Source organism: Bradysia coprophila, unplaced genomic scaffold (genome assembly GCF_014529535.1).
Source record: "Bradysia coprophila strain Holo2 unplaced genomic scaffold, BU_Bcop_v1 contig_24, whole genome shotgun sequence".
Classification (NCBI taxonomy): Eukaryota; Metazoa; Arthropoda; class Insecta; order Diptera; family Sciaridae; genus Bradysia; species Bradysia coprophila.
The window spans coordinates 6,201,936-6,228,900 of NW_023503501.1; the positions used below are offsets into that span (position 1 = coordinate 6,201,936).

General features: G+C 36.8%; 3 protein-coding genes and 3 long non-coding RNA genes across 6 annotated transcripts; 2 read left to right on the forward strand and 4 right to left on the reverse strand.

The window, feature by feature from the left end:
* Nucleotides 1-2,387: 2,387 nt before the first annotated feature.
* LOC119078107 lies at nt 2,388-22,258 on the forward strand. The gene is made up of 3 exons (XR_005087938.1): nt 2,388-2,398; nt 18,465-18,470; nt 22,127-22,258. It is a non-coding gene; the product is annotated as an uncharacterized LOC119078107 (long non-coding RNA).
* Nucleotides 6,758-7,608, reverse strand: LOC119078098 (protein bcn92). The gene is made up of 3 exons (XM_037185563.1): nt 7,445-7,608; nt 7,237-7,357; nt 6,758-6,972 (listed from the first exon to the last, which is right to left on the reverse strand). The coding sequence occupies exons 1-3, from the start codon at nt 7,522-7,524 to the stop codon at nt 6,901-6,903; spliced, it is 273 nt and encodes a 90-aa protein (XP_037041458.1). The 5' UTR covers nt 7,525-7,608; the 3' UTR covers nt 6,758-6,900.
* LOC119078074 (6-phosphogluconate dehydrogenase, decarboxylating) lies at nt 7,919-12,781 on the forward strand. Its single transcript, XM_037185530.1, has 6 exons — nt 7,919-8,122; nt 8,206-8,314; nt 10,131-10,245; nt 11,197-11,441; nt 11,508-11,835; nt 11,899-12,781. Exons 1-6 carry the CDS (start codon nt 8,115-8,117, stop codon nt 12,537-12,539), a joined length of 1,446 nt encoding a protein of 481 aa, XP_037041425.1. The 5' UTR covers nt 7,919-8,114; the 3' UTR covers nt 12,540-12,781.
* Nucleotides 17,729-18,532, reverse strand: LOC119078100. Its single transcript, XR_005087931.1, has 4 exons — nt 18,372-18,532; nt 18,035-18,306; nt 17,785-17,975; nt 17,729-17,740 (listed from the first exon to the last, which is right to left on the reverse strand). It is a non-coding gene; the product is annotated as an uncharacterized LOC119078100 (long non-coding RNA).
* Nucleotides 18,623-18,942, reverse strand: LOC119078101. The gene is made up of 3 exons (XR_005087932.1): nt 18,878-18,942; nt 18,738-18,821; nt 18,623-18,670 (listed from the first exon to the last, which is right to left on the reverse strand). It is a non-coding gene; the product is annotated as an uncharacterized LOC119078101 (long non-coding RNA).
* A 485-nt stretch (nt 22,259-22,743) lies between the features above and the next one.
* On the reverse strand, nt 22,744-23,715 carry LOC119078155 (helicase required for RNAi-mediated heterochromatin assembly 1-like). The gene is made up of 3 exons (XM_037185629.1): nt 23,618-23,715; nt 23,258-23,562; nt 22,744-23,201 (listed from the first exon to the last, which is right to left on the reverse strand). The coding sequence occupies exons 2-3, from the start codon at nt 23,538-23,540 to the stop codon at nt 22,744-22,746; spliced, it is 741 nt and encodes a 246-aa protein (XP_037041524.1). The 5' UTR covers nt 23,541-23,562; nt 23,618-23,715.
* Between the last annotated feature and the right edge of the window lie 3,250 nt (nt 23,716-26,965).

The following is a 26,965-nucleotide window of genomic DNA, read 5'->3' on the forward strand; positions in this document are numbered from 1 at the left end:
CGTTCCTGTTGTCAAAGTTCGGATTAACAGTTAATTGGAACAAACCTTTAGGACTGTCGTATGACTTTTAAGTAAACAAAATAATTTACCGCTTTAACTTAAGTATGGTTTCCACTCAACAAAAAAGTACTCCTTGAGATAGCAAACTGTCAAGTAAACAAAGCAAAAATTCATTTTTTTTTTCTTTCACACGGAATATTTTTGTGGTAAATGGTAAATGGAGAAATAGAAATGGTTCCTACAGTGGTATTATTGATATTTAAGTATTTGATGATGATGAAGGACATTTATTAATATAATATTGTTGAGTTGTGGATATAATAATATTATTTGGTTTAAATATAGAGTTGAACCTATGCCGGTTTTACATCTAAATTTTAGGGTTAGTAGGTTAATAGTTGATTTTATATAATTCAATGATTTGTTTATGTAGATTGTAAGGAAAATTATCTGAACAAAAACCTTATCTAGTATTTTTATTTTTACATACTAACTTATAATTAGGGACAAAAATTTGGAATATATTAGAAAAAGTTGATTATATTTCGCGTTGGCTGTTTATTAGTCAATTAAATTGAAAATCAAGGGGTTGTCGGATTGAATACATTTAGATATGAATTTGTTAGTACGAATGGGAATGATATCTCGTATTAGTTTGATATTGGTGTGTGTATGTAATTTCGTGGTTTTGTAGTAATATGGTTTGTTTAATATTAATTTGAGAATTCTATTTTGTGTAGTCTGTAGTGATTTAATATGTGTGATTGCACAATTACCCCATATTGGTGATGCATAGAGAAAAATTGGATGAAAGATATTTTTAAAAATCAGAAGCTTATTCTTATAGTTTAATTTTGATTTCTTGTTAATGAATGGATAAAGAATTTTTATGAACTTTAAAACTTTTAATTTCGTGTACTGAATATGCTTTGAGAATGTAAGAGTTTTGTCTAACTCTACACCTAAATACTTTACCGAATTTGACCAGTTAATTTGGTAGTTAGTGAGTTGGAGTTGTCGATGTGGAAGAAACCGTTTAGCACGTCTTTTTGTAAAAAATATGCTTTTGGATTTCGTTTCGTTAATTTTGATCTTCCATTTAAAATAATATTTTGATATTTTTTTAAAGGATTTTTCAAGTGTATATAGTATTGGAATTGGACGTGTATTGTGAGTTAGTATATTGGTGTCATCAGCGAATTGGGCAAGAGTTGTGTTTTGTGGAATTTTGAGATCGGATGTGTAAATGTTATATAAAATTGGACTCAATGTACTTCCTTGTGGAAGACCAGCTGGGATAGGAAATTGTGTTGATTTGTCATTATAAATTTGAATATAGAAGTATCGATTCGAAAGAAAAGATTTGATAATCTTTATTAATGGTAAAGGAAATTTGAACTTTAATAATTTATGGATCAGTCCATCGTGCCACGTGGTATCATATGCTTTTTCTATGTCTAACGTTATCATTCCTGTCGATCTGTGCCTGGAGAAGTTGTCCTTAATCAGTTTAGTAACTCTATAAAGCTGATGCGCGGTAGAATGATTTTTTCTAAACCCGAACTGATGGTCAGGAATGATATCATTGACAACAACATGCTTATTTATCCTTTTCAGCAAAACCCTTTCCAACAGTTTACTCAGTGAGCTCAACAGACTGATCGGACGGTAGCTGGAAGGATCCATAGGATCTTTATTTTGTTTTTGAATCGCAATTACTTTGGCAATTTTCCAATCACTTGGGAAATAAGAATTTAAAATACAAGCATTGACTATTTTCGTAATTAGCACTATTGCTCTCTGTGGAAGTTTTTTGAGTACGAAATTTTGAACATGGTCTTGGCCAGGAGCCACTTTCGTTTTTAATCTTTTGATCAGTTTTTTAACTTCAGACGGTTTCGAAAGGAACGGTGTAACATCAGAAGTTGAGAGCTGAGCATTGTTGACAACGTTTACGGATCGATTTACTTTATTAATTGTTGGCTGATGGTTATAACCTTGAGTGAGGATATGAGATTTGTAAACAGTTTCTCCTATTAACTGCGTTTTCTCATTATTGGTGTAAACCATCGTATTTGAATCTCTTTTCAGCGGAGGGAGATTGGTCCTTTTATTCTTGATCAACTTAGTAAATTTCCAAAATGATTGAGAAGCATACGCAAGCGTTTTTAATTTCGATCCGAAAGAGCTATTACGAAGGTTCGTAATTTGGAATTTTATTTGCTTTGTTAATGATCTGAGAAGCATTAATTTACTCTGGTCATGAGCTCGTTGACATTGTCTCTTAACAGTATTTTTATAACAAATCAATTCACGGATATAAGGCGTTAATCTGAGATGTTGAGCTACATGGGGCCTCTTGGGGATGGACTCATTCATGGTATCGAAAATATTTTTGGTGAATTTAGATATTTCCGAATCAATTTCATCAGAATTTGATAGGCGAATGTCATTAAGATTAATTTTACCGTTCATTTTCCGTTCGAATTCTTTCCAATCAGTTAGATCAAACCTGAACTTCTTTGATTTATCAACATTTTTGGCAATTAAACAATTAATTTTGAATTCAATTGCACAGTGATCAGACATAAGATTATAATTTGGAAGAATTTGTGACAAATCATGTAAATTATTTGATAAAACGATGTCAATATTCGATGGGTTTCTATTCGCTTGTGGTGGAAAATATGTTGGTGTAATGGAGTGATGAACTGAAAAAGGTTTTCGCGTGAGTTGATCGTAAATTATATTACCAAGACAATTTCCTCTGGTATTGTTCCAAAGCCTATGTTTTGAATTAAGGTCTCCACAAATGAAGTAACTGTTACGAATTGAAGTGAGCATTTTAATGTCGTTTTCAAATAAAATTTTTGATTGACTGGATAATTTTGAATTTGAAAAATAAACAGAAATCAACGTTATATCACCAGTAGGGGTTTTTATGTTAATTGCTACATTTTCAATTATGTTGGTTTTAATGAAAGTTTGCTTATGTGGTATGGATTTATGAATTGCAATCGCAACACCACCGTGATTATTAGTTTCTATATCAGTTCGATAGAATTTATGAGATGGTAAATATATAACATCTGTGATGATGAGCCAGGTTTCACTAAAACATATTACATCAAAGTGTGTAGAGCCGAGATAATCAACAATTTCATAATATTTTGGTCGAAAGCTTTGGGTGTTCCAACAAAGTATTCTTAGATTACGTGTTAGTGTGTTAGTCATTATTTATATATTGTATGGCTAATTTAGTTATAACTTGAAATTGATCAAGTTTGGTTCGGCAGTTTTTTAGGTTCATTATTAAATCGGTTGTTAATTGTAAAAGGGTTTCGGTAGAAAAAAGTGTTTCATGTAAATTGTGTGAAGTGTTAATGTTTTGTGGTGAATAATTTTGTTGGTGAGGATTTGTTTGACTTGGTGTGTTAATAGTACCTGTGAACCAATCGGAATATCTTGTAGATTTTTGTACTCTTAAAGCGGGAAACATCGTATGGTTTTGATAGTTGATCGGTTCATTTGTATTAATTATTTCTTTTTTGTTGTTTCCGTTCCGTGATTGTTTTAATTTCATTTGAATGTAATTGTTACGGTTCGGGCAGTGGCGATCTCGTGATGAATGTTGATTACCACATAGGCAGCATTTGAAATCTGATTCTGGTATTTCACAGGATGTTGTAACGTGTTTTCCACCACATTTTGCACATCGTGATTGTAGGGTGCAATTTTTGCTGCCATGTCCATGTAATTGGCAATTATTGCATTGGGTGGGACCATTTCTAGATGTAATGTATGGTTGCCATTTAACTACAACATTGAGGATGTATTTTGTTTGTTTCAGGTCTTGAATTTTTATCGATTTGTTCTCAAAATAGACCAAGAACAATGCAAAATCTTCACTTTTATGTTTGGTGTTCATTTTTTTGACATCCAGGAACTTTACGTTGGCTGTAGTAAGACCTTCTTTAACTTGTTCGATTTCTAAATTTGGTAATCCCTTTAGGACCATCTTAGTTGTTTTTTGTGAGGGAATGTCATGTGTGAAGAACTCTGTTTTGATTTGTTGTAAATTATTTTTCGTAGTATTGAAATCATTGATTGATTTGCATAGTATTTTGATTCCCAGTGAAATGTATTGAATGTTGTAATCGGTGATTTTACTTTCTGTCATGAAGCTTATAATTTGATTATGTTTCATGTTGACGACGATTATCGGAGGGATTTTGACTTTGTCGATTGGTTTCGACTGAACCATAATTTCTTCTTCGTTGTCTGTTAATTCGGCATATGCGTTGAAGGTACTGGTTGATGGTTCATTTTCAACTCGAGTTCTTTTTTTGTTCTTATGTGGGATTTTTACTGTAGCTGGTCTTTTCAATCTGACCTTATTTTTCATTATAATTGTTTCTGTAGTCGTAATTATCAATACTTTCTTTTGATTTGAGTAATTGAATTGAAAATTTAGAAATTCTTTTTTATTGAAATGTAGAGCTAAATTTTTTCGTGTCTGACTTCAAGGCTGGCTTGATGTGAATAATTATTTAAGTATTTATCTTCGCTCTGGTTACTTCATTTTCGCATTAATGCCACAGCGAAGAATTCGCCTAATTTAAAATACAATGCAGTATCGGCAATTATTTTTGATTTAATGCCTCCACGAAAAAGTCTGTTGGCGCAACCTTCTAATAATACAACCTTGGAAACCACAGCGGATCATACTGATACAGAGTGTGAGCTGTGTGGATTGAGTGGAATTCATGTTGGCCCCTGTACCTGAAATTACATATGCAGTGAGCATATAGTATTACAATTCTAACATTAGACAACTCCGACGAGTGTGAAGTTTTCGGCCCGAGCGAAGCGAGGGTCGTAATTCACACGAGTTGCGGTATCATATTGCAATATTAGACAGCTCGAACGAGTGAGAAGTTTGCGGCTAGGCCACACCTAATATTAGACAACTCGTACGAGTGTGAAGTTTGAGGCCCGAGCGAAGCGAGGGTCGTAATTCACACGAGTTGCGGTATCGTATTGCAATATTAGGTAGCTCGGACGAGTGATAAGTTTGCGGCTATAGCGAATCGAAGGCCGTAATTGACACGAGTTGCGGTATCTTACTACATTATTTAACAACTCGGGTCATATTGGATTATTGCACAATTTGAACGAATACAAAGTGACAACATTTCATTTTTGTAGAAGTAAATATATCAAATTGAGAATTGTGTTAGATTATTACATCCATACCGTGACAAAAAGGTTTGGACTTCAGGAATTGTCCATTCTCACCCAGATGAAAAATCAGTTAAAATAAAATAAGATAATCAAACCTGAAAGAACCAGGTTAAGACAACCCTGAGTTGATCACGAAGGCGGTGACACACAAAAACTAAATCCTTTCAGAACCTTGATTATAATAGTGTGTAATACGAGGGGTGACGCACTAAGGATTAAATGGATTTAAATCCATTTAATCCCATGTATTTCTTGGATTAAATGGATTAAATTTGAAGAAGTGCGTGACCCCTCGGTGTAATATAAGGTAAAAGCAAAATGAAATGATCTAATCTGGTTTTTGACAATTGAAATTCAATTGACAAAAATGAGGCTCGATAATTTTATTTTGCTTTCACTTTAATTGATTAATTATTTTGGAAAAATTATCAGTCAAGGGACCCGACCCGCCCAAAAGGTGGGACCTAGTATAGATAGATGACTTCAATGTGTGAGTTAATACATACAATACAAACAATCGTAAGCGGTAGCTCTTATCACTAAAGCCTCCAAGTTTGACACTTGTCAAATCAGTGTTCATGCTAGGAGCAGTGCTGTGGTAACAGCTATTAGAGCCACGGTCAATAATTGCAAATTTGGTGAAATTTTCCATAGTGTTCCCATTTTTTGCGAGAACGTAAACTACGTCTTATGTTGCCTTTACTACAACTGATATCCTAGAGTAAGTGGTCATCATCAGTACGGTTAATTGGAAAATGAATACAATGACGTTCTCCAGGAGCAGTGCAGTCGATACAGATTATTGGGTACAAAAATGTGTAGCAAAATTAAAGTGTCAATATGATCAAGGTTGTAAATTTTGGGGAGGTCACGCAGATACCGATACGAGGGTGACACACCGCACTTGACAATAATATGTCGGTTTTTAATACAAAAAAATTCACGTCTCGTTATGACTGTCGTCGCCGTGATGATGTGACGATTTTTTTTATATGAAAAATCATCAGAAATGGTGTATCTAATAAAGTGGCAATCTGCGCAACCTCTCCAAAACTTACAGCCTTGAACAGGATTGACTATAAGTCGGAAAAATATCTACACAATGCTCTGATAAAAATATCCTTTGGACCGACTCGATCCGAATCGATTCAGGGGTCGCTGAAGGACTATAACAAAATTGTATAGAAGTGTATGGGATTCCATGCAATTTTGAGATATTTGAAAGATAAAATTTTCGTTGACGGGTTGAGCTCAGTTTAATTTTCAACTTGCTCATTCTTCATTCGGCTCCAATATCTTCATTTCGACATGAATTTGGATTTTATATGATGTGCATTTGTCGAGACATACACTCCCCTCGTTCTAGCCCTTCAACGAAAGTCGAAGAACAACTGTTTTCGGGTCAGGTAATGCAGCAATGTGGAATATAGGTTTCAAGTATGAGGATTCAATGTGCCGTGTTGAATTGGTCTAGAGATTTCTCCTCGTTGAACTAAACTCAATCCGGGACAAGTTAATTACTAAAAATACTTTTTTTATTCCAACCATCATTAACTAAATCAACAATCATGTCGGTCAATATTTTTTTTCTGTCTTTACGAAATGCAACGATTAAAAGCACCACCAGCAATCACATCTTCCAACATTTTCCGCATTTTACTTTGTCGTCATCGATGGATTGTTCTCGATCACCAATTTTTCCGATGCATACAAGTGTCCAACGATAACCTTTACAAGAGAGAAAGGTGTATCAGAACATGAATTATTGGTAATCTCAATGGTTCGCTTAAAGAACGAATAGGTTGTGGATTGGAGAATGGTAAGGATAAATACATGACCGAAAGTGTTTTGACAGCATTGTCAGTTTTGATGAATTTCAATTTCTATCTCAAACTCAAGGATCACTTTTTGAGCCTGACTACATTTCGTCCAATGATGCAATTACGATAAGATCTCCGTACAAAACAAAGATCAGAGTCACACACAAATTACCTGTCTGTGAATGACGTCCAGATTTTTAGTAGCAAACTCTAATTCAGCCTGAATAGAGGATGCATCCTGTAAGCTCTTATTGTCTCTGAAAGCATCACGAATCCTCCGCTTTGCATAATTTCTGAGATAACAAAATGGTTTTGTTGGTTATAGTCATGAGACATTGGATAATATAAAAGGTAATGTCCATTGAAACGAATCAATTCACCTGAAATTATAGGCCGACAGCTTTTCCGATTCTCTTAAAAGAGATCGATAAACTTGAAGGACTTTAGTTTTTGAGGACATTACGATGAGAGATGCTCCAGCTGTTCCAATTGATAACTTGGTTTCGGAAAATTAAATTTTAATAAACAAAAAATGAAGGAATATGACATTTGGAGACGTGGTGCCATCTGCCGACGGTGTTCGAAACTAAATTACTTTACGCGCAAGAATCAAATTTGGTTCTGATATTGTAATGGAAGTCGGTTTTAGAGTGTTTTGAACTCATATCATGTACATTGGTTGTGACACCAGACATTACTGTTTTTCTAGTTCGAAAAACTTCCTGCTGGCTTCATTGCCACGAGTTAAATATAAAACGATTCTGTCGATAGCGTATAGCGACTAACAACATTCTAAAAGTTTCAACAATCCAACCAAAGATGGCACAATTCCTTCCAAAGATCCACGACCAAACATTCCGAAATGGGTAGTAGATTGTCCAACCTCTAAAAATGACCTTTTTATTTTCTAAAAGTCAATTCCATTCATTCATCGTATGATTTTGGTGACTGCAACAAGTACCTCTCGTGAAGCATTCCGAAAACTTTACATTGAGTTTGTCGATAAATTCTTTTTTCTTGTGTTAAACCAACAATTTACATTCCATCAACATGTCTCAGTAAGTGGAACCACAAAAAATGTGTGCCTGGTAGTAAAATTTGAAGTGAATTCTAATTTTCTTCCCCAATCAATTTCTAACAGAAAAGCTGACATTGCACTTATCGGCCTTGCTGTAATGGGACAGAATTTGATATTGAACATGGACTCGCGAAATTTCGTAGTATGTGCATACAATCGTACGGTTGATAAGGTATGTCATTGAGATAAACAACTTTATGCCAATTTACTCTACGTGAGTGATTTGTGAGTGATTTTCATTCAATTATAAAATTTACATGGTGCAATGTGTCGGTGCCATTCACTACGTCAAGCTCATTGATTTTTATGTATGGAAAAAATGTGCGCCAATTTGGAAATTTTGCAATTATTAAAGGTCATTGATCGTGTAGTTAATGTTGCGAAAGGGTTTACTATAGCTGGCAAGTTTTGTGACTTCATAAAAAAATGAACGAAGTTCGTACTTGCTTGAAAAACTGTTGTAATGAGCGGCTAGCCAAAGGCGACTGATGTAATCACTGTTAGACCAAGTCCATTAATTTTATGTTCTGGTACATGGTTGCGAAATGTAACAATAAGAAAGACCTCTGCGGTCAAGAGAGGCATAGTGGATGGACGTGTAAAACTTTTTCCATCTGAAGATTTCTTTCTTTATTCCATTACCAGGCTCAAATCACATTGTTTTTTTTTAAACAATTTCATACCTGTGACCAGTACAGAGGAGAATGTCCTCTATGTCTAATGCATTCACTGTCACGACTTCGCCTTGAGTTAATGCAAATGCAGAATTAATTTACAAATTACATCATATTGCTCTACAAAAGCGTAGACAAATTAAATTATTCGAATTTGACTAGCTATGAATTTATGTGTAGAGGTCGCGGTAAGGGCATTGCAATCTGTTCGTGCTCAACCATTTTTTATCTGCCGCTTCCAAATTGATAACAATTCCGTATGATGTACGGTCTCGTCTTTCATTGTTTGAAATTATTGAATTAAGTGTTTATGTGATGGGATAAAGAAAAAGGGAAAGTAAAGAGTCTGGTTACACATTGATATTATCTTCGCAGTATTTGCTGCCACAATGTCCACGGTTTTTAAGTTTGCATTAGGTACAGGAAAAAAGGGAGCGCCTAGTTGCTACTATACCAATGCTTTGGTAATACAAATTTCATAGTACCATGTGAATTTGGAGCTGGTTCTTCTACACAATCCTCAAAAAACTGAAGATTTTAAATGCAAAAGTAAGCAAGGGCTCAGCACAGATTAGTGTTTCAGGGCTTAGAAGCAGATCATTCCCAACCTGAAAATTCTAATTGGTGTTCAGAAAACAATTTAAATCCATAGAGGTACGTTGTCAGTTTGTTCTATTGAGAGCGCCCTTTTTAAGTCTATAAAACCGGAGATTACCTGCTGCCGTAAAGCGCATAAGAACTTGGTTCAAAAGAGATGCAAGATTTTGTAAGAGATTTTCATAGATTTACTCTCTCAAAATTTTGCATCTTCTTTTCACTGAGTTTTCTATGCGTTGTTAGGCTGTTACCACTCTGACTCTCTTATCAGTGTAAATTTTTTCGCGTCCTTTAGTCTATGGGTAGAATGTGGTGGAACATCGTTATTTAGTGGTTGCAAGCAACGCACTTCAAGCAAAAGTGCTTGGAGTGACAGCTGCCAAATAGAGTAACTATTTTGTATGAAAATTTGTTGCAGATTTTTATACATTGCCAAAATTTGTTCGATACACTGTTCCAATTCAGTAATCTATTAAGAGTACCACTCATGCTTGAAGTGCGTTGGTGGTTGCTATAATTAGTGAACGCTAGATCGAAGAGACAAACTTTTAACAGATGAAAATAGATATCTCACTTCGCTCATATTTATATTCCTTATACGAACAAAGTCGTATGTCACCCCCGTCCAGTGGTTGTTCGATAATGCTCTTTTGAGAACATGTATTTCGTTACACTGCTTTAAGAACTTACGGAATTGTGTGAATTTTCCTCTAACAGGTCACCCAATTTCTCAACAATGAAGCTAAAGGCACGAAAGTTATTGGAGCTACATCGTTGCAAGATATGGTCAATAAATTGAAGACTCCACGCAAAATCATGATGTTGGTTAAAGGTAAGTGAACAGCATAAATGTAACACATAAAAAACATCATGTTGAGCCGTCCAGTTTCATTCATAAATCTTACTGAAAACTCGTTTGGATTTAATCAAACAAAAAAATCATAACGAGACTGGTGGAGAGGTAGTTTTTGCAACTAAAAATTGTTACTTAATCAGCAACACTCTAACAATCAATGTAAAATTTCAAGTGATCTGTTCTCAGCTGTTAATTATGTGGAATATTAACAAGGTCAGAGATTGTTTTTCATTAACACTTTTTGAGCATTTGTTTTCTTGCCGTAGCGTGCGTGTCGATTTTTTTCTTCATTATATGGAACAGTGAGAGTAAAATTCGTCGAGTGTTTTTTAATCGCAATTTTACAGATTGATATTGATGTCATATCGCATTATTGGTATGTGATTGAAAACATCAAATTCAATTGGTTACGTATTTTGTATGGCTGGTATTTTGATGGAATTTTTTTTCGCTCATTCGTCGTTTTGTGTTGCTGGTTTTTGTTAACTTAAATTAATTTCAATAATTCAATTGAAACATTTTGATATCACCAAGAGAGATTCTTGTTCGTCGTAGATGTTTGTAAGCCATACCTTTTTGCACTTAAAGAACATGAAATTACCTTTCTAATGACACCCCGCACGATCATAAACGTTTAATGTAGCTGGAGAAGTTTCCATTTGAAAAGTGCATGTTTTCGGTCTTTGATCGGGAGCCAAAACAAGCTTCAAAGAATTTTTTTGAAAGTGGCTTTGGCCTCTAGGGTCGAATTCCTTTCTAGGCACATACAAAAATACCACTGAAAAATGCGTCCGATTTCGATAGGCTGTTCAAAAGAATCCCTCCAAACGTTCCCAACATGAAAATTCAACGGACTCGGACATTTTACACCGAATCTCTCATTGTTTACGACTTACCAACCATCTTAAAATAATCTAATTCTCCCAGCCGGATCAGCTGTCGACGATTTCATTAAACAGCTTATACCACTTCTATCACCTGGTGACCTAATCATCGATGGAGGAAACTCCGAATACCAGGACACAACGCGTCGCTGCGATGAATTGAAGAAACAAGGTTTCCTTTTCGTCGGGTCCGGAGTTAGTGGTGGAGAAGAAGGTGCTCGATACGGGCCATCATTGATGCCTGGCGGACACAAAGAAGCTTGGCCTCTAATTAAGGATATATTCCAGGTACTGAGTCTGTAAATTACTTCATAGACCATCGGCATCCAATCGGTTCGTTTTTTCGTTTTTTAGTCTATTTCGGCAAAGGCAGGCAAAGATCCATGCTGTGAATGGGTTGGTGAGGGTGGTGCTGGACATTTTGTTAAAATGGTACACAACGGCATCGAGTACGGTGATATGCAATTGATTTGCGAAGCATACGATTTGATGAAGGGATTGGGTATGACTCAAGCGGAAATGGCTAAGGAAATGGATGAGTGGAACAAGGGGGAATTGGATTCATTTTTGATTGAAATTACCAGAGATATTCTCAATTACAAGGATGACAAAGGATATTTGTTGGAGAGAATCAGAGATACTGCCGGACAAAAAGGAACTGGAAAATGGACAGCCATTTCTGGTAAGAATGTTGTGATTCGTCGAGATGATTGAGTTCGGTTTCAATGAAATTTGTATTCCCTAGCTTTACATTATGGCGTTCCTGTTACACTAATTGGTGAAGCGGTCTTCTCTCGTTGCCTGTCCGCGCTAAAAGATGAACGGGTTCATGCCAGCAAACACCTTAAGGGACCGGAACGAAAAATTACCGTGCAAAACAGAGCCGAATTTCTGACGCACATCAAGCATGCTTTGTACTGCGCCAAAATTGTATCCTACGCTCAAGGCTTCATGCTGATGAGGGAAGCTGCTCGCGAATTCAACTGGAAATTGAACTATGGTGGCATTGCGTTAATGTGGCGCGGTGGCTGCATCATTCGCAGTGTTTTCTTGGGCAACATCAAGGAAGCATTCGAACGCAATCCTGAATTGTCAAATCTACTGCTGGACGATTTCTTCAAAAATGCGATTAACCGTTGCCAAGAGTCTTGGCGTCAAGTTGTTAGCAACTCTGTTTTGTGGGGCGTACCGGTACCGGCGATGTCTGCTGCGTTGGCATTCTACGATGGATATCGTACGGAACGTTTACCGGCCAATTTATTGCAAGCACAGCGAGATTTCTTCGGTGCACATACGTACGAATTGTTGGGACAGGAAGGTAAATTCGTGCACACAAATTGGACCGGTACAGGCGGAAATGTATCGGCCAGCACATATTTGGCTTAGATGCGTCATATAGGGTGTATGACACCGGTTTGTTGTTATTTATTTGGGGGTCTTTGACACACTATTCACACGATTTTCATTCCAAATTGGTTTCTTCTTAGAAGAAAATATTTTTTTTTGTTCATTTTTATTATTCAGCGAATTGAAGGTTGATAAATAATTAAGGTGCCGAATAATTATTATACAACGACAGCATGTCAATCTATTTTTTGTAATAAAAAATTTATTATTTTTGGTAAAAAGGTTTCGACTGTTTGTTTGTTTGCTTACTACACCGCCACGACAGTCCAGAGATCTTATAAGAGTCAATTCGCAAAAACGTCGAACAGTCGGGATTCAAGCCGACGGCGATCCAAACGAGCTAACAATCTGTTCGTCAGTCTGTTCTCTACAAAAAAAAAACTAGGACACATTGTCTGGCTCGATATTGTCCTGAAATTTCGACGACATGAGTATCGGTGACATCCTGAAGAAACGGTGACTTACTGAAAAAACAACGAGAAGAAATGGTGACTTCCTGAAAAAACGACGAGAAGAACCGGCCACTATAGTCGCCGTTTCTTCTCGTCGTTTCTTCAGGAAGTTATCGTTTCTTCAGGTAGTCACCATTTCTATAGGATGTCGCCGTTTCTTTAGGAAGTCACCGTTTCTTCTCACCGTTTCATCAGAAAATCTGAAGAGTCGTCATTACATGTCACCTTTTTTTCAGAAAGTCACCGTTTCTTCGAAACCGTCGACTTCCTGAAGAAACGACGAGAAGAAACAACGACTTTCAGAAGCATCGCATCTCACCGTTCAATCTCTGATTGCAAGCAACTAAAACAAATAAAATAAAAAGCTTTGTATTTTATTTCAAATGAATAAAATCTACGTACACTGGCTTATTCTTGATTTGAGATGAAATTTCGATTTCAAGAAATTCTTCAGTTGCCAATCTCAACTCAAGATTACTAATTCAGCTGACATTGAGATCCCAAATCAACTCTAATTTTCGTCTCGCCGTAAAGGCGTTTTGTTGGTTCCTATGGAATTCATCCTTTTACGAAATGTAACGTAAAGAAGTTTAGTTCATCACTACAGAATTCATCTTTTTACAACATGAAAACCAATTTTCATTGCACATAAAAAGCGTTTTAATACGCCGAGCGATCCGGCCCATTGCCCCGGAGCGAAGCGGAGGGCCGCAATGCGAGCCGGGCGCCGGAACGGTGTCGGTAACTTAGGAGTTAATTTTTTTTTCTCTCGCATCGTGTCATAAATAGTCTGTGTAATTCATTGCACATAAAAAGCGTTTTAACACGCCGAGCGATCCGGCCCATCGGGCGCCGGAACGGTGTCGGTAACTTAGGAGTTAATTTTTTTTCTCTCGCATCGTGTCATAAAAAGTCTGTGTCATTTTTTATATATACACGCTCTGAATTTTGAAAACCGACACATTTTTTGTTTTGTGCTTTACTGCCTTTTTCTTAATTTTACATACATTTTTATATGTAGAAATCAAAAAACTCAAGTACAACACAGAAACATATCGCTCGGTGTCTTAAAACACTTTTATGTGACTAATTATGACACGATGCGAGAGAAAAAAAATTAACTCCTAAGTTACCGACACCGTTCCGGCGCCCGGCTCGCATTGCGGCCCTCCGCTTCGCTCCGGGGCAATGGGCCGGATCGCTCGGCGTGTTAAAACGCTGTTTATGTGCAATGAAAATTCGTAGAGGGATTACTTCCTCATGGTTGGTATTCAATACAGAAAGATTATTACAGCAAGACTATTCAACAACCAAAAAGTTACTGCCAAAAAGATACCGCCAAATCGCTTATTATCGACTTTCTGTATAGAGACGATAGAATTTCTACTTCATGTATAGAGACGATAGAATTTGGTTTTTGGCCTTATGAAGAAACGTTGACTTCCCGAAGAAACGATGAGAAGAAATGGTGAGTTCCTGAAAAAACGATTAGAACCTTCCGTCGCCGTTTCTTCAGGAACTTGTTATTTCTTATGAATTCACCGTTTCTTCTCGTTGTTTCTTCAGGAAGTCATCGTTTTCACAGAAAGTCAGCGCTTTTTACATAAAACGGCGACATCCTGAAGAAACTGTGACTTTCTGAAGAAACGACGAGAAGAAACGGCGAGTTCCTGAAGAAACGGTGACTTCCTGAAGAAACAGCGACTTCCTGAAGAAACGGCGACTACTCGCCGTTTCTTCAGGAAGTCGCCGATACTCATGTCGTCGAAATTTCAGGACAATTGGCTCGATCATGTTAGTTTTACTATTTATCATCTATTTACCACCTTATGGGTGGGTCAGGTCCCTTGACTGACTGATTGATATTTTCTCAATAGATTTTTGTAATTGTTACAAAAATATCATAGATTGATCTTGATCAAAGTAGCTCTTTGTCTTGTTTTGTCATAAATTGTTCGCTCCTTTTATTTTATTGAAAATCAAATTTCAGAATAAACAAAGGGAGCTTATTTTCAAGGTTCTGAACCTTGCTTATTTCTACATTGTCAAACAAAAGATGCTTCGATATTACTGTGTCTGCTAAAAAGACGCTGTAATGAGGACGTATTTCTTGTTAAACTCCTGAATAAATTTAAACTCGTGTGAATACGGCCCTCGCTTCGTTCTGGCCGCAAAGTTCACACTCGTTGAAATTTTCTAGATTATAAGTCTTTTTTAGCAAGGAAATATTTTCGTTCGACAAAGGTGTCGAATCAGCGTAGCTGAATGTTTCAAATGAAACGTCAAATATTTTCGATGTTCTACTGAAAATTGGCCCTATTTGCTTATGAATAAGGTATGCAACTCGTGTGAATACGGCCCTCGCGTCACTCTGGCCGCAAAGTTCACACTCGTTTTTTTTCTAGCATAGGCAGCAAGTTTTTTCGGAATAAATCGCAGATCGCTGTCGAAAATTACTTCGTATGATAAGTAGACTATATAGACAGATGATCTGGTTACCCTCACGAATTTCATTCTTAGTCGAATAATACTTTTTTTAAATCTGTTGAGGATTACTCAAGCTATCGTGCTATCAAGCGACGCAACAAAAATTCTTTTGGGAATATCTCTAAGATCAATCGTTCGTCCTCAAAATTAACCTCAGGAATTTAATTCCCCTTCGAATAAAAAGAAGTTTTTGGAAATCCGTTAAGAATTACTCGATCTATCATGTTAACAAGCGATAACTCAAAAATTCTTTTAAGAATATCTATACGATCACCCGTCTGTTATAGACCATCATCTTCGAAATTAACTTCAGAAATTTAATTCGTCGTCGAATAAAAAAAAAATGTAAATCTGTTGAAAACTACTCGAGTTATCGTGGCATCAAGCGACAAAACCAAAATTCTTTTGAGAATATCTCTAAGATCACCCGTCTCTTATAGTTCATCTTCGAACTTAACCTGAGGGATTTAATTCCTCGTCGATAAAAAAACGTTTTTGGAAATCCGTCGAAAACTACTCGAGTTATCGTGGCAACAAGCGACGAGACAAAAATTATTTTTGGAATATCTCTAAGATCATCGGTCCTTCATAGCCCATCTTCGAACTTAACTTGATATGGGTGACCCTGTTTTGGAATAAATATCGTGCAATGCCCAGGTCCTCTGTCTATGTATGCCATAAACCAGACAAAATTAAATTTCGTTTCGCCTCCATTGCGTTTGATGTAAGTGACCAATTTTTCCAGAATTGCAGATTATTTCCAGATTCTGGACAGTATCGACTGATATTTTAGACCATTTTTGACATGGGTGACCAAATTTAGAAACAAATATCGTGCAATGCCGAGGTCCTCTGTCTATGAGGACCATAAACCAGGCAAAATTCATTTTCCCTTCGCTTCCATTGCATTTGATGTACGGTATCACTGTCTCCAAGATTCACAGAATTCTGCAGAGTCTTCGAAACATGTTTCGGATCGGAGTGTTTCGATTTGTATGACTTGGTACAATTTTATTTGGTTATTTTTGGAACCTTCTACTGTATACTTTGTATTTGGTTGTTGTAGAACTCTGAGAGTATCTCACATTCACATTGTGATCAGCCACGAAACTGGAGACATAGAATTTTCACAGTTAAAAAAATCGATTCTTCATGTTTTAGCCAAAAATCCAAAGGTGTTTCTTCGTACGGTTAATAAGTTACTGTTACACAAAAAATTTAAGAGGATGCTGACCTATTTTTCTATGCATTAGTAAAGTTGTACGACTCAATTGTCTACACTAAAATCTTATCAAGCGATTTTAAATAGAATTTTTTTTTAAGGATGTAAATAAAAAATGTAGTTTTGTTTCTGATTTCCCGCATCTCCCTGAGGAATTTAATTCCTCGTCGATTAAAAAAAGTTTTTGGAAATCCGTTTAGAATTACTGAAGTTATCGTGGTAACAAGGAATGAACAAAGTGTAACAAACATTTTCTGTATTTTTGGTTTTTGGTCATACGTTTCATGTATTTTCAATCATAGTAGTGAACATCGTGTGACAAACATTTTCGTAAGACCCATGACTTTCAAGGGAATAAAGAATACAATTTTGATGAAGTCGCTCGAAAAAACGTTATTTGAGAAACGTCAAGGTTCAACCATTTTCCAGAATTTGATGGGTGAGCAAAATCAACTCCATTTCTATCTGTGACTGTGGCTATAGTCGTGTGGAGTGTCAATGGATTGGATAGGTCGTGCTTAAACGAGCAATTTTGCTATGTTAAGTGGAAACTATTTCGCCTTCATCTGTCTTTCGGATCTCTGTGAATCAGTTTTCCTCACAATTTCTTAATTCTGGGACTAGCACGCATGAATGACTACAATGCACGTATGAATGCTTCCTCCAATCATTCTTCTTATAGATTTCGTCATTAACTGGTTACACAACGAATGTTATGATTAAAGAATAGTATGTTGTGTTACAGTATTGTAGTGTTGATTTTTTCGCTCCGCTCGTAAGGAAAACTTGGGTCGTGTGCTGAAAAAATCTCATTACAATGAGAACGCTGGACGAATCAAGAAGATAAAAAAAAACAAGAAACTCAGCTAAATCAGAATCCAAAATTTTGCGGAGCCAATACCGCACCGTACGCTGGTCCAACAGCACCATCCATTTCCGGTGCAAATCGATTAGTTCCCAGCAAGGCGTGATTCGCGCCAATGAAAGTAGAGTTTTACACTTTCATTGATTCGCGCCACCTGTTAAACATAACGGGGTGACATTGATACAGTTTTCACACAACCAATCATTAATTAACTGACCACACTCGTTACATTTCGCTGTTTCCATTCCTCCGCCACATTCCCCAATGAGATACAAGTGACCATTTGGACACTTGAACCAATGACCTTGTTTCATATTCAAAGCCTTTATGATATCCATACGTTCAACGTCGGATATTCCCAATCCAGTTTGTAAAATCTTTTCCAGATCCTGCAACGACCGAACTGGATAGGTAGATGGGATACGACGACGTGTTTGGATTCCCTTACATTGGTGTAGTCGATTACTTTCTGTTGCGATTTTTCATCATAAGAATTCTTCGATGTTAAAACATGCCTTGAAAATTATCGACGCACGTAATGTGAATCGGCTTAAGACTCTGAGACATGTTGAACTGTGACTTCAACAAAAACATTTGTCCAGTGTACGTTGTCAATACGGTTATAGACGACGCTTTGTAGCCCTGTTTTAATAAGTATCCAGCCAGACCAGCAATGTAATGGGCTTCAAAATCATTCGATTTGCTCAGTGTGTCACCCTCCTAAATTGAGAAGAACTCATAAAAGAAAGTTTTTTTTTAAGAAAGACAAAAGCGAAACACTTTACAGATTTCTCGTGCTTGTTGTGGGTTAAAAAGAACAGATCCTTGGTCATTCCTGTAATATGTTCGTAGTCGTGAACGTTCGGGGCATCATTCAGATTTTCGTAGATTGAGCCGCGGACCAGGTCAGCGATTTAGAATCTCATACGATGCTGAGCCTGAAATGCAAATACATTCGGAACCGATTCTAAGCAAATAATTTTAACATGGAGATGGGAAATACGTTCAAATAACGATACATCGAGATCATATTTGATGGATAGGTCATATACTGCTGTGCTTGGTTTCAATTGCTGGTGGTCGCCTTTTGAAATAATCGCGGTCAATGCACAGAAGGGCATTTATTCAAAAATCAAATTAAAAATGTTTACCGATCAGTATCAAGTGATCCGTATATTTAGTCAAGGATGTGACAATGTGAGCTTCTAGTACTTCAGCCTCTTCTTCGACGATAACTGCAACAAAGGTTGAAATGACATTTTTTCGGAAACTAAGAAATCCGCAAGCTTACCGACTCGAGACCTCATTTGCCTCAAATTGCAATGCAATTTTAGTGCAATGTGGATCGAAATAAAGAGCATTTCTTTCCAGCATTGTGCCACACTGACAGCAACGACAAGTTTCTGGTAGAAATGCACATATTTGGCATGCTTCTGTCACCGAATATCCGATGAACGTCGAATGACAAATTCCACAACGTATGCGACCGATACGGTTTAGATGGCAGCCACACTGCTGGCAGTTTTCTATAGAGTCTACGGTCGCTGCTGTCCAGCGTTCGCCCAAAGCACTGTCGCGTCGGTGCTAGACAGTGCGTTGGTTCGCCACAATTTGCGCAAACTCTGACACGTGATAGATACTCGATTTGATGGCGATAGTACATGTTACTTTATAAATGGGAAAGGCGATCCAAAAAATCTTTCGTACTAGGTAAGCATTAGTTCCTCACGGAAACATTGTCCCTTTCCTGTTCTGCTACAAAAAAAAAACATTCTAAAATGTCCTTTTTCTTGTTCTGCTTCAAAAAAAGACATTGTTTCCGTGAGGGACTAATGCTAGCTTACTTAATGAAAAGCTACTTCCGCTCGTCTATCTCATTCGTTTAAAAGCTACTTGCGCTCGTGTGATTTAAATTCAACTGAAAAATTTTCGACATGGTTTGTTGGAATTGTGGCACGGAGGTCCGTAAAAAAAGATATTGTTCGGACGATTGTATCATTGCTACGAAAAACCGTCGACGAATGCAAAGAATTTTCCTCTACTCCTCGAACCTTGTGGATGTGGAAATTTTGGGCAGCGGTCGAAGTTGCATGTTCCGATCGACATGCACCAATGTCCATACAATCGAACGGCTGCTGAGATCCCTCCACAGACACAAGAACACCAGCTACAGATACAACTGCAGATGTGACGGCAAATCTGATCAGTTGCGTAAGGCCACAAATATGAAACGGTACAATGTACCGCATGTAACGCAACATCCGGACATTCGTGCTAAATCCATTCGGTCCAGTTTCGCACGCAAAGGTTTTGTGTGGCCGTCCGGCAGGGAAACTCCGTACCAAGGGTACGAGAACTGGTTGTACGAAGTGCTGCAGGAAACAAACGCTGAAGGGGATATCGAAACAGTCGCTGTACCGTGTTTCGATTACTCAGACTGGGAAGGTAGATATTTCCCCGACGCACTGGTTGGCAATGTGGTCTACGAAGTTAAAAGCTGGTACGGCTACATGAACGACGCAGAACTCGGCCGGAAGCGAGTGGCAGTGCAGCAGATGGGTTTCACCTTCGAATTGTGGATCTTCCAAACCGCCACTTTCTACTTCCGGTTCACATATCATCAAGATGGTACGAAGACGGTGCACACAAAAAAAAGTTCTACGTTTTAATCGCCCAAAAACACGATAAGACCAATGGTTTACTCATCCGTACACCATGTACATTTAAAACGTACAGTAAGTGTCATACAGACTTTGACGTTTATTTGTCAATTTAAAAATAGATCAAAGCTAATTAACGATTGGTAATGATACAATCATATCATATCATCTGTTTTTTAGTTTGGAAAAAGGATCACAAGCATAAATAATAAAAGAAAAAAAAAACAGGTTTAGCTGGATTTGAACCGGGTACCTCTCACACGTCAGGCTAAGACTTTCCTGCTGAGCTAACAGGCCGTTGAGATAATCAACGTGAATTTCGACCGGCTTCTAATTAACGGTTAAAAAGTAAAGTAAATAATTGATTGGCACAGTGGTGCTTTTTTAGTTTCAGATTCGACGATTTTGTAAAAGTTTTATTTCGTTTTAAAATATTTCCCGACTTATATATCCAAAAAGTATTTCAAATCGAAGTTGGCAAAATCTTTTAAAAAATGACGTTCATGTTAAAAACTGACACGACAAAATTCATAACTCTTGTCAGTCATTAACATCACCTGCCAAATGACAGTCTTCCGCCATCAGCAAATAGTTTTTTCTACTTCCTACGTCTGTTGTGCTTCAAGCCTGTAGTCACATTTTAACCTAAGTGGGAATGGTAGACAAACTAGCTGCAAATTTTACGAGCAACCTTACATTTATCAATCACCTTGATCGGCCTCATCAGATCAAAGTTAGGAATTCTTGATGTGGCTGCCCTCTCCGTAATTTCGAATCAAACCCGCATCAGATTTTTTTTAAACATTTTCATTTAATTTTTTTTAATTACAAATAAAAATTATTGTTGTCTAAGAAAATAATTGCAAAAAAGATATCTGAGGAGCGGAATGAGGTCAAATTGGTTGAAATATAGAATTCACAATTGCAACTATGACAGTTGAACTGTCACATGATAAGTACGGATTAAATGTACAACAATGTACGAATAAAGTGTACATCAACATACGGATAAAACCCCCAAAAACACGATAAAACCAATGGTTTACTCATCCGTAAATTGTACATCCAAAACGTACTTTCTACGGGTTACTCGTAGAAATTGGGCGATTTTAATGTACATCCAAAATTTCATTTTTTTGGGTGTGTATGTTCCGGAGGCTTAAAACAATAAGAAGTCGATGACGACCCTGGCAATTCACAACGGATTATCTACAAACAACCGGCCCTTTTCAGGGCCACCAAATACATATAAAAAAACGATTGTATCATGGAGTAGGGGAAAAGCGATTCTTTGGGATTCAACAGTTAGAAATACTCTGGCTACGTCTTATTTACATAATTCGTCTAGATCCGCTGGATCGGTTGCCGAAGAAGCAGAGAGACGTAAACACAATCATTATATTCTGTTAAAAAAGGATACGTAAATACGCCTCTTGCATTTGAAACACTTGGTCCTATGGGTCCAGATACGATTTATTTTAATTTAAATGAAATGTTTTGTAATGAAACTTAATTGTAATATTTTAAAATATTTTTTATCTCGGAGTTTTAGTGCGGAAGAAGACGCTTTCTCCGAAAATATAAATTACTATAGCAAAAAAAAAATTGTATCATAATACGTAAAATTTCTTATGCAAAAAACCGAGGAAGAAAACACTCAGGTAATTGATTACGCACCCTGCTCGGAATTGCCGTAGAATCCGGTAATTAAACGGAATTGAAAGAAAGTAGAGCGAATTCGGCAGTTAGATGATTTGATTTGGCAATTGAGGTAATTAAATGGAATTGACAGGAATTAATGGGAATTTCCTCTTCTGCTACAAAAAAAGACATTCTAAAATGTACCTTTTCCTGTTCTGCTTCAAAAAAAGACAAAAAAGACAAAATTTCGTCGTAGAAGGACACATTTCACTTATTCACGCAACATGTCGGCACTGTTGACATGAGTCATTGCAAGTGTGGTGTCGATGGACAGCTGAGATTTCCAGCATTTCAGAATTACCCATTTTAATAACAAAAAATTTGAAAGAGTAGGTTTCAGGTGCCTCTGAAACTCGCAAATTTTACTAAACATGAGGGAAAAACTTTGAGCTACTGTCGGCCTCTGCGTAGACTGTCTCCAAAAATCATTTTTTGGTAATTGGTAGAGGAGATGTTGCTCTACTGCGAGAACTATTTATTAGCTTCATCCCTCAAGTATCCACGCCTGTATGACTGTTTGAAAATAACGTTTTTTAAACTTTAGCGTGTCTTTGCCGGCTTCCCTTGCACTAATGGTAAAATTTTTTTGTACAATTGTTATTAGAATTTCAGGCACTACCGATTGCAACCATAACCAGTTTTGTACCACTCTCTCTGTCGACAGGATGGGCTATGCACCACTGTCACCGACGGTACGGATGAAAATCAAAAATTTTTGTGGAACCTTGTTCAGGGCTCCGAGCTGACTAATAATATCCAAAAATATCAAAAGTGCATCGAAATAATCAGTTAAAATTCATTCAACCGCACCGTGATTAGCTTCCAAGCTCCGTATCTTAAGAAAATTTTGTTCTCCAGAAATTGTGTGTACATACCGGTAGGCCACTCTAATTCCGCAGTGGTTTGTTTGTGATTCTTTATACGATCTTGGAGTTGCTTCATTTTCTCTTCGTTCTCCTTTAAATTTCTCCAATGGAGTCCACTCATGGATTCGTCGGACGATTTCTCGTAGATTAAATTCGCTCAAGATCGTTGATTTGCTTCGTCCTCCAACGCGCACTATTTTTGGGTTCAAGAAATTTTTATTCATTATGCCCACTATGCCTTCCAAAAACTGATCCAACGCATGATTTGTACAACAAATGCAAAGCAACGGCGATTTGTACTCCCAAAACATGTCCAAATCTTCGGGAAGTTCTTTTAGTCCAGTCCTGAACCGAGGATTCTGTAAGATCGCTTCAACGACACGAAGACCTGCAAATGTACATGTCAACCATATTGCCATCTTCAGAACACCCAAATCATCGTACCAACATAAGTTTTACCTGTTCCGGGTGCGCCCTGTATAATTACGAATCGTTTGGTTAAAGCCGCCCTGAAAGCTTCAAATTGATTGGCATCCAATCCAAGCACATCAGCTGATGACCAGGTTTGAACTGTCAAAGGATTTATATTGTACCGTCTTTGTTCGGAAGACAACATGATCTCTTGGTCAGGATCCAGTCGTGGATCTAAGAGTGCGGGTGGAGGTTCAACGTCGGTGATAGCACGAACAATATATTTTTCCAGGGGAAATGCGGTCAAGTTCAGCATTTGAGCGGTTTTCAAAACGTGCCTAAGATGCAGAGTTTATGAGTCACAGCATTCCGACTTCATGCAATAAAACCTACCTGAACGATTCCCAATAAACTTCGGACTCAATTAGCAATAAATTATTGCCATCGCAGAGAACGACAAAGTTGCACAATTGTGTGCTTTCGGGAATGATTGTCAGACAGATTTATCAGACATTTTTACCTCATAGCCAAATACTCTTGAATGCCTTGCTTCAATGCCTGCAAGAAATCCTCTCGCAGGAGACAAAACTGAACGTCGAAATAGTGTTCTGCGTTTGCGTACGAACCGGACTGTTCTGATTTGGTCTCAGGAATGATGACTGTGACGATAACAGCTCTTCGATCGTAGGAATTACACAAATTTCTCTGAAGTCATCCGGTGGCTTCAGTCGATCGAAGGAATTTAAGTCGTTGACAAGTTCTCGCTGATGAATAATTTGAAATCATGCCACAAGGCATTGTGAAACGTAATGTGATCTTGAAATTATAGCATCCATTCAAGGAATCGCGAGAATCACTATTAATTCGAAGATCATAATAGTTAATTCATTTTTCGGGGCCGGAAATGAGAGTAATTTAGGATTTTCTTTCTGATTTTCTGCCAGTTGCATAATGGTTATTTATATAACCGAGTGATAAATATGTACATAAAAAAAGCATTTATCATCGAGTTGTATACAACGTTTTTCGCAATAAAAGCAACGGAAAGTCTCACTTTTCGTCACTTGTTGCGAAAGAACTACATACGTATCTGTCTTGGACGATTGATTTTAGGCTAAATAAGGTAAACGATGTAGTTGCTGACCGTGCAGGTGTACCTGACCAGCTACATTATTTATCAGTTTTGGAAAATAATTGCGAATGAAAATACGCAAATTAACGTTCTAATTAATCTTTAGAGCCTAAAGATTAATTTTTTCATGAAAATAGTGCGATTATTATGTTTACTTATTTGATAAAACCATAAAATGAAACCAGTGCACTCAGTACAAAGTTGCACATTTCTTAAGAAAATCGTAAGATCGGTGTTGTCTAATTTAAGGTTTTTATTGACAAAAGAATTATTAACGGACAAAGTTTTGGTGTTTTGAGGTAGTAAATAGTTCGACAATTAATATGATTAACATAAATAGCGTCGTCTAAAAGTTAATATTTGATTAATTACATGGTGGTCAAAACATTGCATCAAAAATATGCCATGTTTGTGTAGTTTACCGCACCAAATTCCGTAAATTTTTCTTCATGTGACAAATTCACCTTCCATGTACTTTGTTGTGTTGTGTTGATTAAAATTCGTTGATATTTTATGTTTTTATTCATTTTTATCATTGAAAATGGTTAATATCAGTGAAATAAGAGTGAAAATGTGTCGAATAATGCGAAATTATTGCGAAAAATGTGAAAAATGTCTTAATTTTGTATCGGTCAACTACTGCAACAAGACTGGTCAGGTAAAAAAAACTTGTTTTTTTGTGGTCAGCTACTGCATCAAAAACAGTGCTTCAGTAAAATTAGTTTTTTACAATAAAAATTAATTAATTGTCAATAGTTCTGATATTCTACGGAATGGGAACAGATCAAATTAAATTCTGACGAAGCAAAAACTTAGCTTCATCGAAATCATCTTGAGATACTGATGACCAAAGTTGAAAAATTGCTTAGCCGGTCAGCTACTACCTCACTTACCTTATATGTATTCACGCCGTAAGTGCGCTTCAGAATTTGAATTTTCATTGAATCGGATGGATGAACAAATGAATAAAAAAATAAACTTCAACGCGTTCTTATGATATAGTGCGTTTCATTTTGAGTTTGCAGCGGAGCGAGATAACAAGCGGAAGTGTCTAAAATGAATCGTCCAAAAGAGTTACGTAAATATGAAATTTTTCATGCAAAGGTACCAAACTCTTGAAAAATTTACAATTGACCTCATTTGAAGCATGAAAATTAATAATAATTAAAGTATCAAGTGACTAGTCGTACTGAAAACGGTTTCAATATAATAGCAACTGCAAGTGTTAAAAGACCGAGAGTAAAATTGTGACTGAACGTTATTTCATTCAATAAGCCAAAATTTTATGCTATGCCATAGATTGCGAACGTAAGCATAATTGTTATGTCTTCAAACGATAGGGCCGAAATTCCACGAGCAAAACTGCGTTGATAGGATCGAAAGTTATGCTGCGTTTTTCATTGTATATTCAGATTATTTACCACAGGCTGAACAATGGAAATACATTTATATATTTTCATCTCCGTTTTAATGCTCCTCTCACTACGCATGCTCATTTTAATAATGCGCAAGCGCAAAGAGGCTGATTATTGTAGATCACATCAACCACGGCAGAGTAAAATAAACCAGGCAGGAGCGGTTCATTTTCGAAACGTCAAATAAGGGACCTAATACACTGGATGAAAATGAACTCAAATGAACACTGACATAAATTGAAAAATTTTATTCGCAAAAAATATGGGGCTACTAGATTATTCGGGTCCCTAGTCAAATCAGCGCTCCTGCCTGGTTAACTTTACTCTGTCGTGCATCAACACAACATGGCTTGTAAGTGTTTTCGGCCTGAATAACCCGCTGTTTTCCCTTCGATCATTACGTTTACGTGTTACAGCAATGTAAATGGCACTTAGCTCATAAGAAATTGGAATATAGGCATTTACATTTCTTAACCACTTAAAGCACAGTACGTCCCCAAAGTTTACAGCCTTGAATTGCACAACATGCATATTTTGCCTTACTTCAAGTATCTTGTCATTGCATTTTTTCATATAAATTTTTTGGGGATACAAGGCAAGTTAAAATAACTAATCTAAATTCTATTTCCTTCTCTCTCATCATAAAGTCTATACAGTGTTAAAAGAGAGTAGAAATTTTGTCATATCACCCATCTAGATCAATTGAATTTACTGTTTTTTTTCCTTTTTAGATACAAATTTTGACATATCAAGCTCAGTTAAATCCGTTAAATTAACTCGTTTTTCCCCTATTTTTATACTGCATACTCTGCATACTATGAGTACGGGATAGTCAGAGAGACGATAAGCGACGTCCTTCGCCAAATTACCATCTCTCTGGTAAATGTATAGTAATGTCCGTCCGTGCTTCCAAATTCTTATTTTGACGAGTTGGAGCGTTGTCACCCGATCCGAAGACACTCACTCGTCAAAATAAAAATTTGGAAGCACGGGCGTAATGTACTATCGATTTAATTGTTGAAGCTATATGTCTCTATGATTTTTTTTTCTTTTTTCCAGGATTCTGAAAGAATATTGGAAAAATTTATTGTTTTATTGTGTTGTGTGACCCTTGTCCAATATTAACAAACAATCGAGGGTATTTTGTTTTTTACAAATAAAATATTTCATTTAAATTTTTTGAAGGCGGAAGCG